The sequence below is a fragment of the Paramormyrops kingsleyae genome, chromosome 5 (genome assembly GCF_048594095.1).
Source record: "Paramormyrops kingsleyae isolate MSU_618 chromosome 5, PKINGS_0.4, whole genome shotgun sequence".
Classification (NCBI taxonomy): Eukaryota; Metazoa; Chordata; class Actinopteri; order Osteoglossiformes; family Mormyridae; genus Paramormyrops; species Paramormyrops kingsleyae.
Genome location: NC_132801.1, coordinates 27,987,744 through 28,000,598, shown reverse-complemented (window position 1 = coordinate 28,000,598; position 12,855 = coordinate 27,987,744). Strand labels below are relative to the sequence as shown.

Genomic DNA, 12,855 nt, shown 5'->3' with positions numbered 1-12,855 from the left:
TCTTTTCAGCCATACTAGCCCTAAGTGTGCATTGTTCATTTGAAAATCGTCATACCAGAATTTGTGTGGATGATTAGTGTAACTCATTATGCTGTGTTATGTGGGAGTCTGCCAGAAAGAAACAATAAAATTATGCAGAAAACTTGGACTCAAAACAGTTTAGTTAGTTAAGTCGATGCACATAATTTAATAGTATCCAAAGCCAACAGTATAAAAAAAAAGCAAAAATTATCATGTAGAAAAAATATCTAATTTTATTCCTTATTAGGTAATGTGTTTATTTTGATACAAAAGAGATCCATACTACAATACAACAGAAATAACTAAATAGATGGTAACACTCTTTGAGGGGGCACAAATAATGTAGTAGTACATGTTTACTTAATGCATTAAGAAACTAAGTTACGTACTTATCCCCTGTTCGCTCATCATTAATCGATCATAACGGTTCATTATTTCATGCAGTTACTATATTTGTTCATGATTTTCACTTGAATAGCAACTGAGTTACTAAGTTACTTGTACACCCTCAACTAAAGTGTTACCAGATAGAGATTAAAATGGCACATGCAGTCATTTACAGAAATCAGTATCCAAAACATATCCAAATATAGTTAGCTAACAAAGTAGTCCACAGTCAGTTGTGGTGTGTACCGCTAAGAATTACATTGTTTGAGGTGTTAGTGCAGTGGTACAGTCCTTGTTGTTTTAATGATATGGAATGCTTATTAACATGGAATCAGTAATATTAAATTCACACCATCACCATAGATGGTGAAGCTCAAAAAAATCCTGTGTTTAAAGTATTATAGATGCACCTGTTCTGAGGGTGAGGAAACCATTGCATAATGAGTAGCATGAAGTGAATCTTATTGGGCAAAATGTATAATTACCACCAATGATACAAGTTAAAGATAGGTCCTTGGCTCTTTCCTCTAGCTGGCCTAGCAAGATCTTTCCCATGATTCATGGTTAAGAAAGAGTTAAAGGAAGAATACATCAGATTTCATACCAGTTGAACACAGTATTTTAAAATGCAATTCAAAAGGTTCCACAGAACCAGGGGTATCATTGCAGGACACGGCCTGGTGGAGATGTCACAGATGAGAGGGCAAAGAGTGAAGTGGCCAGATCTTACAGAGCAAAGCTTTTGGAATGGGTTGTAGGGAGTGATTAGGAATTGTAGATAATCTGGGCACGGTGCCCCTGGCTGTGTTACAAGGGCATCATTAAGAAGTGAAAACAGCTAATGCAACCATCAGTCCCATGCGTGTCCTGGAAGGTCTGCCAAAGGAATTATTTTCTTCTAAGAAAACTGTATTCTGTTTCATGAGTGTGTCACTCCAACCAACACTCCAGAAAAACGTTAGATGGAAGCAGGGATAGACCAAGCCACGTTTTTTTCCGATGCCGAGACCGACGGAAGAGCGACAGAAACACATACACTTTACATATTATTCATATTTTAAAACTAGTAAATACAGATGAAAAAATATATGCCAAAAAAAATTACTACTAGAAACATGCATAACGTACTGTTCCACCTCGTTTTTACCACATGATTTAAGCATTTTGGAGGCAATTACCAGTTCAATTTGAATATCTTCCAAGCAAGGGTACGCAAGTCTCCCACTGGCCACAGCGTCACTTCCTTGCGATAGCAGCCCCCTCGTGTATCACAAGCTGCAGCGAGTGCGCAAAACAGCCCAAGCGACTCACAAATCATCCATTGTTTTTTTCATATTACTCGCACAATTGGGTGCGCTTTGTTTAGTGGAATTTCCCATTGAACGCTACTCCCACCTCTCAAATATTGTTTTTACACATACTGCAAAGCGCTGCTACTGGTTGCCATTAAAAGCGTAAAATACTTCCAGATCCGATATTCTTACGCTCCCCTTACTGCGAAGGGTATGCGCATGACATCACAGTAGGCGGAAGTCCCTGCGCTCACACCCACTTAGTAGCAAAAAAACTGAGTGGCAGCGTAGGAAATGGGAAAGAGCTGAAGAGCTGTCGTGCGATTGACTGTACAAATAGATTTAACATGAATAGGAGCTATCTTTGAGAGACTGACAAAATGTGAATAAACACGTATCGGTCGTGGATCGGTCACTTATGGCCGATACACAATCCATTATATACAGTGCTTGAAGTGGGGAAAAATAAGTGCAGGAACTCTAATTTTCCGAAATTTGACATTTGTGCGGTGAAAAAAAAATCAAGTCTTTAGGATGTGTTGGTTCAAAAACTATTTTAATTTAATCATTCTTCCAAGCAATAACCTATAGGCATAGGCTACTTTTTTCTAATTCACAAATGGAATACTGAAAAACCATTAAAACAACATGTAGTCTTTTATCGGTATTGTGATATTGTCTATTCTCGGGCCACTGTCGCTGCGTCGGATCAGTTTCAGTAAGTACCGGAACGCAGAAAAAAGTGGCGGAACCCAAAAGACGAAAATACAGAAGTTCCGGAACTGCGTTCCGCTGCGTTCCGGCCCACTTCAAGCACTGATTATATAGGTCTGTATCAGCGTGGATGCCGATCTGATTATCGAATCGGTGCATCTCTAGATGGAAGCCAGAGCATAACGGTTATCACAGGCAAGAATTATCACATTCTCAGTCTAGGAGTGTTTGAATTAAGATTCAAGTGGTAAACGTGTTAAAATTATTTTTTGATTAAATACAAGTCCATTAAACTGGTCAGATAAATTATTTTTGGGAAATAAAAGCCTGATATTTACTTAATACATTATAGCACATTTGATATTGTGTCCATGTAATCATAATGATTATATTCTCTTATATTAAAATAATAACACTATCATTGCACATATCATTTTCGTGGCTTTTCACTGTTATGCCTCCCCACAGTTCCAGAGTCCAAACTCCTATTCACCCCCATTCCGCTTTGGGACCGTTCCTAATGGAAGTACGGAGCGGAATATCCGGAAGAACTACCCAGATATGCATCAATACATGGTAAAATATCACCAGACTGGCGTACAGGATGCACTGGTCAGCCTTAAAACTGGGTGAGTCTTATTTGTAGATGGTAGAGAATTTTTCCTTGTTCATTGTACCCTGAGAAACGCCATGTCTAACTAGGCTAGTGAATAACACAGACGGGTTTATTTAAGCACAGTAGGCTATCCACCATAGAGAACATACATTCTGACAACGTTCTGCAGTTAATAGAAAAACAAATAAATCTCGTTTGCCGATATAAAACCTCCTGATATACTTGGTGACAGCTTCAGTACTCTTGATGTTTTACAGCAGGACACACTTAATAAATTCAAGGAAGTGTGATGACTGTATTTATTTCAAGTGCCAGTTCTTGGCCACATTAGAAAACCCAATTTGTCATTGATGTCACCGTGATTTGGAGAGCTCACTGTGCCCACACTGGGTTCTTAGTTGAGACAAACGCGATAGTATGAGGACAAATGTGGCTACATTTCTGTTGAACAATCCCCCTGTGCAGTATCCTACCCTGTTCTGTCAATAATGTCAACTCCTCTCATTACAGCAGATGCAGCCGGTGTGTTTCATATAGCCCAGTCTCAGAGAGGTCAAATGCCCAGTATTATACTCTCAAACAGACCCTTAATTTAGACAGTGACTCATAAGAAAAGACAATAACTGTCACAGAGTTTAAGAACTACAGCCTGTGATTCTGTGAACTTCCTGTGAATGGTCTCATTAATGAATCACCCTACTCACACTTCAGATAATGGTGCAACCACCGTTAAATATTTTGAGCTTCAGCTAATAAAAAAATACACAGTTTTCCCATGGTGCATAGCAAGCAATCATGGAGTAAAGCAGAAAGAGACAACTGTTTTGTGAATATTACTGATTACGATAACGTCTGAATCTGTAATCCTGTAATTGTGCTTATTGCAAAGCAATCACCTTTTGACTGTGGCTATCACTCTGGTCTGGCAGGAAACTGGATGCTTTCATATATGATGCTGCTGTACTGAACTACATGGCTGGTCGAGATGAGGGCTGCAAGCTTGTGACCATCGGAAGTGGTTATATCTTCGCCACCACAGGCTATGGGATTGCCCTGCAGAAGGGCTCGTACTGGAAGCGGCAGGTCGACCTGGCAATCCTGGGCATCATCGGAGATGGTAAGAAAGCCCAATGTGGCATTCTTAGTTGTCATTAGGAAGAGAAGTGCATGAGGCAGAAAAATAGTAAAAACGCATTACAGAACCACCCACATGACTCATGGGTGTTTAGCTTGGAGGAAAGAAGGAATCCGCATCATTTTAAGCTTCACTTTTGAAGTCAGAGGGAAAAAAAAGATGTAAACATGTGGCATAAATATGTGATTTGGTATTCTGTCTTAAACCCAGATTTACAACCAAGTTTTAAAGCACTGTTTTGTTTAGCAAACAAAATCTATCCATTGGTTTATTGCATATTTTATATATTTTTTTATACATATTGTAGATTTATTGGTTTGTTAACAAAAATCATTATTTTATTCATATATTCTAATATATATAATTAGAAACAACCAGTAATTTTCAAGTGGTAATAAATTGAAACCCAAATTATAGTTCTAGAACAGCTGTTCTGAGTTAAAAAGTTCATTGACAAGGATTCTCATTGGGTAATATTTCATTTGTAACACCGTTGCAATAACATAGAATAACAAACATTTGTGTTTAGTATCCCTTTAGGAGCCAGTGGCTACAATTGCAAATAATAGCAAAATGGCAGGAACAGAACTGAACGAGTCAGTTAAAGAATTATGAAACTTCAAAAGAAAATGCCTGTGCAGAAGATATATGCCAATATGTTAAACATTGCTTGTCAATGGACTCTTGTTATCAAACCATTGAATTTGCATGTTGAATGTTGCATTCATTATTACCATATATAAAATACATTTACACATGTATTATGCATGTGTGTTTATTAATTATTTTTTTAAATCATTCACATTTAGCTGGATAGTATAACCAACGTTTTATTATTGTTTAACCGAGAAGTTTAATTAGATTATTAATGTATGCTTAGCATAATAGCAATATTTTTTATCAATTATAACCGTATATTTAAGTATTGTCTTAATGACATGTTTTGTTAGATTAATGATGTATGTTTAGCTTGATCGCATCATGTTTTTTTAATTATATCATTATATATAACTTAATAGCGACATTTTATTATACATAAAATACATTTACAAATGTTTTAAGGAAGATCAACAACATTCACATGAGCACACAGAATTCAACACTGATTTAAGAGCATGTATTTATTATTGTGACATAACGATGTCCTACACTTGAATGTGACATACAATACAGAGGAATAAGTGTGAATTTATAGCTACTGCTTCAGTTTGTACTTGAAAATTTGGATTACATATAATACAATTAGGCCTGCAATTAAATGCACATCAATAAAGCACAATCCCTAATATTATGAAGGTAATAATTATTAGAATCATGCCAGTTAAGCAAACATGATGCTATGTAGCTAAATATAGTCTTACAGTTATTATCGATATAACATATCGCTATTGAGCTAAATATACATTAATAGTTTAATTAAATATGTTAGTTAAGTCATAATAAAACATGTCAGTTATACTATCCAGGTTAAATGTGATCAGTTTTTTAAATAATAAAAACACACCTTTTTTTGAGACATTTGTAAATGTATTTTATGCATGGTAATAGTCAATAAATCTTGTCGCTATGGAACTAAATGTATAGTTATAATAATTTTTAAAAATCATTATTATTCAGCTAAATATGCATTAAAATGTTTTGGTGAGATGATTCTCATTGAGCTAAATATATGATTATAATCGATAAGACATATCACTCTCAAGCTAATTATACATTAATAATCTAATTATATACAACATCGGAAATAATTAAGAGACCACTGTATTTTTCCTGTATCCTGGTTCTGCTGAGCAGCAGGTTGGTTCCAGGTTCAAAATTTCTAAGGCAGCAGTACATAAGAATAAGGTGAAGCAGGAGACCATAAACCAGATAAAGGGTAGAAGCAACTTTCTAATGCCAGACATGACCGTTAAGTTATCTGACAGTTTTTCATCAATCATAGGATGACATCAAGTGACCTTCAAAAGGAATAGGAAACATTAAGTGCAGGTGTGAAGTGCACTGATAAGACAGTTGGTATAAGGTTCCTAGAAGCAGGACTGAAGTCCCATAAAGCAAGGAAGAAGTCCTTCATTAATGAGAAACAGGAAAGAAACAGGCTGTGGTTTGCACAGAAATATATAGTATTCACAGACACACACCCATAAATTGAGAAATGAGTGAAACAAAAAATTGTGCTGTGGTCTCTTAATTTTTCCGTGGCTGTACAGTATGTCTATAATAAAACATCAGTTATGATATCCAGCTAAATGTGAACATTTAAAAAAATAATTAATATTTCTTTTAAACATACATGAATTATCTACAGCTTTTGCAAGTGCCAAAGTGCCTGGTAAGTAGGTCTAGTCATGTTGGCGTTTAGTAGTTCAGTTCTTTGGCTTTGGAGCATTACAATGTCTTATGCTCCACCTGCATAGACAATAATGGATATAAGGCATATGAATTTAATGTCACAAATCATCAGACAGGTTTCACAAGTCTCAAAGTGCATACTGTATGTGTAGGGCTAGTCATGTTCCTCGACCACGAATCGAAAATGAGTCGCTAAGATCTGTCTTTAGAGCATTATGATGGCCTATAAACCTCCTACATAGAAATTAATTTCACAAATCGCCTGCAGATTTCAGAAGTGCCAAAGTGTTTGATATGTGTAGATTTCCTCATGTACTTTGACAAGTTGAAATTTAGTTGCTGGGTTCCTTGCCTTTGGAGTATTACAGTAGGTTCCCTATATTCCACCTGCCTAGAAATATAATGGACACATTGTCTTATATTATTATTTATATCACCAGTGTAAGTGGGCCCTATATGTGCTTCATGTATATCACACGTTGGAATGGAGTTTCAAATTGGTCTATGTCTTCCGTAATAAGCATTTGTCCTTGTTTTTCCATTTGAGATTTTCATTCTGAAATGTCGCAGACTGTCAAGCCAAGTGAGTGCGTGAATTCTCAACAGGGGCTGGATTATTTCACATTTTCACAATTGGATGTAGTAACTGAATAACCAAGGTGTATATGTAATTTCACAAATGTACACAAATTTGTGAATGTGGGGTTTTTTTGTTCTTGTAATGTTTTAAAAGAGTAAATACAGTGATTTGTGAATGTTTGCGAATATCAAACCCACTGCTAACTTTACTCTGGTTAATAACCAGCGATAAAACATTCTTACTCTATTTATATATAATATATAAATTATTGTATGTTTTGTCGGCTTTGCTTTGCTCCACCAACTTATTTGAAAGACTTTGCTGGTAATATGTTCTGTTTGGCTATATAGTTAATTTTCAATTCCTAAATATCGCAATGTGAAGTTTTTCCGAATTCCATTCAGCCCTAAAACGCATGATACGGTATCCACAATATATATATATATATATATATATATTTTATATGGTTATTGTGTACCATATTATGTATGATGATGCGGCAAGATAATTTAAGCAAATATGACGACAAAGAGGCTAGGCTACTTCGCAAAGCTAAATGGGACATGTCTATGGTTAACCTCACATTATTGGGTGAGTGCTTCAAGTCCAAATTTGAAAAGGTATTTTTATTGCACTTCTTTAGGGGTGATATTTAAGTTCTGCTTTGCTGTAGCGACAGATGCTGCATTTTCATTCACTTTTAAAGTGCTTCCACAGAACTGATGGTTTCACTCTTTATCTACACCCTCATCTGCTGGGTTCCGTCTTCCTTCTGCCATTTTGCTGAGTAATCGAGAAGGATTATTTTAATCGATGCTTTTTAGTACTCAAGTAATCGAGTTTAATCAAGTGAACGTGATAGCTTTCTAAATAACTATAATCTTTAAACTTTAGTCTCTGCCAGGGTTCCATGTGTGTGGAGTTTGCATGTTCTCCCCGTGTCGTCATGGGGTTTCCCCCCACACTCCAAAAACATGCTGGGGCTGATTGGACTTACCAAATTGGCCATAGGTATGCATACGTGAATGAATCGTGTGTGAGTGTGCCTTGTGATGGGTGGGTGCCCCATCCTGGGTTGTTCCCTGCCATGCGTATGTCGCTTCTGGCATAGGCTCCGGACCCCTACGACCCTGAATATGACAAGTGGTTTCGGAAAATGGATGGATGGATGGATGGATGGATGAATATCCATGTGATCTCTGTTGTGGATTAGCAGAGGGTTCCCTTGGGTATGTTGCAGACTCATTGTGGACTCTCTGCATTGTGTGTAATATATTTATACAATGAACATTGATGTAATGACACTGTGGTGGGTTCCTGTTGCATCTTGCAGGTGAGATGGAGGAGCTCGAAGCACAGTGGCTTACTGGCATCTGTCACAATGAGAAGAACGAGGTGATGAGCAGTCAGCTGGATGTGGACAACATGGCGGGTGTCTTCTATATGCTGGCCGCAGCCATGGTCCTCAGTCTTATTGTCTTCGTCTGGGAACACTTGTTCTACTGGAAGATGCGCTACTGCTTCACTGGCATGTGTAGCGGGAAGCCGGGGATGCTCTTCACCATCAGCAGGGTGAGATCCGCTTTCACTTCCTCACATTTTTGGTAGATACAGGCGGGAAACAAAGAAACTGCCCCAGCTTCCAGCTGAATGAACAGCAGATTGTTGGCTTTTCATGCATATCTCTATACTGCATTCTAAAATGGCTGCATTCATTCAACAGCTGTTTTAAAGCTCCTTTCCCCTCATGTTTTTGTGCTGAATCTTTTACACCAAATTTCATGAGCCACCAACACCACAGATGGTACTTTGTGATTTCGTGATCCCTGATACTTAAACTTTAAGATTCAGTTTGATAAAATTCAAGATGAATGTTGTCAGAAAAAGGACCATGTTCCTAAAGCAAACATATCATTCAAAAGACACAGAAACACGTTTTGCACATGCATGTATAATCTGTGTTTATTTGATTGGTGTACTGTTACAGACAGAGGCAGATCAGCTAATGTCATATTAATGCTTCTGAAGTAGGACAAGTAAAGAGTTATTCTGACTGAAATGTTAAACTACTAAAGGAAAGTATCCAAGGATTTTGTACATGCAGTTGGTTCAATGTTTGTCCATTTTCTTTGGCAGATTTGCTCATGCTCATTCTGGTGGCTTGGGAATTGCTAATGAACCACAGTCTTTCCACAGATTCTCAGTGGGATTTCAGTCAGGACTTTGGCTACATGAAAACATTCAGTTTGTTACTCATGAGGGTTGTTATAAAAGCTGCTATTTAGCTGGATGCTTATATTGATCACAACTGTACATGGTACTATGTAGTAATTTTTGGAAGTACACACATTTAGTTATATTTTATGTTTTGGGTATTGTACAGTCATCTATGACATGACATTGCTTTGACAACAACACAGGATACATGAGTAAAAAAATTGTACTACAACTGCAATAAATACAGCTAAGAAAATTTTTTCATTAAGAAATATAATTTAATTATCCTTTTCAAAACAAGGACAATATGCTATAATGACATTTTAATACATTTTAATTAGTAAAAACTGCCTTTAGTTGCTCAGATAGCCTGGAGACTCAAAGTGACCCTATTAATAGTATTAATTACGAGCCATTGTTTAATGATTTGTATAAAATTTGATTAAAATGTAAGTTCATCCATCCAGTTGTCACTTTGGTAAGTAGGTCATATGTATGTGTGTAGGTATGCGTCATATTTAGTATGTGTTGTGTTAGCTGTGTCTTAAGCTTAATCCACTGAGCCATAATTCCCATCATCGCATTGGTTTAAGTTGGTTCCCTTCCTCTTCCAGGGGATATGGAGTTGCATCCATGGGATCCATATTGAGATGAAGAAGAAGCCCGAGCTGGACTTCAGCCCACAGGCAAACATGCTGAACATCATAAAGTCTGCCAAGCAGATGACCAACATGACCAACATCAGTGTGTCGAGAATCAACTCTCCCAAGCGTCCTGGGGATTTCAAGCACTCCAGTACTCCCATGCTTATGGATATGATGGCGGATAAAGGGAATTTTGTCTATACGGAAAATCGGAGCTATGTGCCGAAGGAAGGGATCTATGGCGAGACCACCGACATAGCATACCTGACCAACCGGCACAAGGATCACCTGAACAACTATGTCTTCCCGGGTCAGCATCCCCTAACCCTGAATGAGGCGAACCCCAACAAAGTGGAGGTGACCGTCAGCGAAGACGCCTCTCAGGCTAATTCCAAACCACGTGCCCTGTGGAAGAAGTCAGTGGAAACGCTACGCCAGAACCAGAGCTCCATCCAGGGTACCCTGTCGCCTGACCCTCGCCTGTCTATGAAAAGCCAGCGATACCTGCCTGAGGATGCTGCCCACTCTGACATTTCCGAGTGCTCCAGCAGGGCCGCGTCCTACAAAGATCTTGACAACAACCAGAAGCACCAAAAACCTAAAGATAACTTAAAAAAAAAATCCATGACGTTGAAATTCCCTAAGGATTGCAGCGAAATGGAGTTGTCCTACTTAAAGGGCAAGCAGGTAGGACAGTCTCGAGAAAAAATATACACCATAGACTCAGACCATGAGCTTAGCTTGCGTTCAGATTCTCTGCTCTACAGGGGGAGCAGGGGTGTACCCGAGGATTTGGATTGTCCCGACATTTATTCAGATCACAATGACAACTACAGGAAATCAGATCAACTAATCATCCAGCTCAACAGCAGCCCTTTGCATCACGTCAGCACCAACGTCACCCCTAACAATAAAAACAAATTCAACATGCATACCAAACATTTTACCCTGAAAGAAAAAAACGTCAGCTCGCATGAAACAAATGACCGCTATAAACAGACTCACTGTCGCAGCTGCCTGTCTAAGGTCCCAAATTATTCGGGCTTGTACACTGTCAGGTCCCCTTATAATCGCTGTGAGGCATGTTTGCACATTGGCAACCTTTATGACATTAGCGAGGACCAGATGTTACAGGACTCCACAAGCCCCCCTGTGCAACAGGGAGAAATATTTAGCCATTACTGGCCCCAGACTGTGGGACCACAGACACTACAAAGCAGTAAACTGGGAATCACCAGGCAGCATTCCTATGACAATATCCTGGAGAGGCCCAAGGAGACTGATGCGGATAAGCCGGCACGCAGTGTCAGCTTGAAGGACAAGGAAAGGATTACGGACGATGACCCGTATGCAAACGTTTTGAACGTTAAGCCAGACTATGCATTCTTTCACAAAACCATGCCCTTCAACCATAACTTGGGGGAAAGCAAACGCAGTAGGTCACTTTACCCCGATCACCCATCGGACAACCCTTTCGTGCACTCTTTTCGCGACGATCAGCGCCTGGTGCATGGCAGCAGCTACTCGGACATTTACAGACAGCTGGCACCAAGAAACGACAGCAATCTGAAGCTTTCGCTGAAGTCCGCCACCTCCTATTGCTCTAGAGACGGTCGATTAGCCAATGACGTGTACTTTTCTGAGCATGCAATGCCTTATGTAGCTAACCAGACTATTTCATACACGACACCCCGGGTTCTGAATTCTTGCAGCAATAGACGAATATATAAGAAAATGCCTAGTATTGAATCAGATGTATAATGCTCTTTGTAAAGCTCTATATGGAACTATTTAAGTAAGTCACTCACATCCAAATGAGGAGTATTACATCTTTCTTGGAAACAGATGTTTTTAAAGAAGTGTATTTTTTCCTCTTAATTTGTTTTTGTGTATTAATATGTTGACCATATATGGCTTGCCAATGGTTTATAGCATTTTAATTTAGACTTTTAGTGATATTTTCTGACCTTAGAGTATATTGGAGACAAACTGGTGTTTTGAGCAGTTAGAGTTACTGGTTGAGGTTACCATCTTTTCTTAGGATAATGGAATGCAACTTGGGAAAGGGGGGGTGAGGGCTTATATTGGGACTCGGAGGTGGTGAAACTCTCTTTCAGCATTGTGTCACCGTGAGGAAATCGATAGGCTTGGTAATTATTAATATTTACATATTTTATTGCCTAATGTTTGAGTCTGAATGTAATGTTGCAATGTCTGGACTAATGTACAATAAAATAGCTTCAGTGATAATCTGGATAGTAGAATATTTACACTGGATGTTTGTTAGTATGTTTTCATCCTTTTTTGTCTTTGGTTGATGAACAGTTTAATGAAATACAACAAATATGGTTTAGAGAAACTGGTGAAAATTCAAAATAGCCATTCAATGAGAAATGGGCCATATCAGTCAGAAAATTAAATAGCACCTTGAGGCATCTGCAGTACATCCAAAATATTTTAGTAAGTTTAGTCTTGGTTAATCACCATATTATTTAGAAATCCCATTTTGTTGATTATATCTGGAAATTAAAAGGGAATTCCCAAGATAATGTTAACAATGTTTCTATTCTTCACCAGATTATTTCCCATATATCCAAAGAATGCACCTCAAAGAGAGAATTGACCCTCTATTACTCAAAACGACCAGTCTGTCTTTTTGTTCAGATTACAATGGATAGATTTATCATCGATGTATTTTCCTGATCTCAGCCACCATAGTCTGTCTTCTGTGAATCAGGTTCATAGAGCAACATTTTTATACAGAAGTCATCTGCATTTCTTTAGAGATCCGTGTCATTGCACAATGTGTACTCATTTCTGATAACAGAGTGAAGAAGCACCAGGTATTAATCAGGACCATGAACATAGCAACCAAAGACTTTTCGCATAGCCGTCTG

At 38.2% G+C, this 12,855-nt stretch overlaps 1 protein-coding gene across 6 annotated transcripts in view; it reads left to right on the top strand.

Annotated features, from left to right (window-relative positions):
• The window catches only part of LOC111845544 (glutamate receptor ionotropic, NMDA 2A-like), a 74,482-nt gene extending 62,274 nt beyond the window's left edge, over nt 1–12,208 (top strand). For all 6 annotated transcript variants that reach the window (XM_023815039.2, XM_072712524.1, XM_023815042.1 and 3 more), the window contains 4 exons: nt 2,883–3,043; nt 3,960–4,147; nt 8,431–8,669; nt 9,929–12,208. In XM_023815039.2, the coding sequence (XP_023670807.1) occupies nt 2,883–3,043; nt 3,960–4,147; nt 8,431–8,669; nt 9,929–11,719 (2,379 nt within the window). In that variant the 3' untranslated portion in view covers nt 11,720–12,208. The remainder of the gene's footprint in view (nt 1–2,882; nt 3,044–3,959; nt 4,148–8,430; nt 8,670–9,928) is intronic.
• Nucleotides 12,209–12,855: the final 647 nt, after the last annotated feature.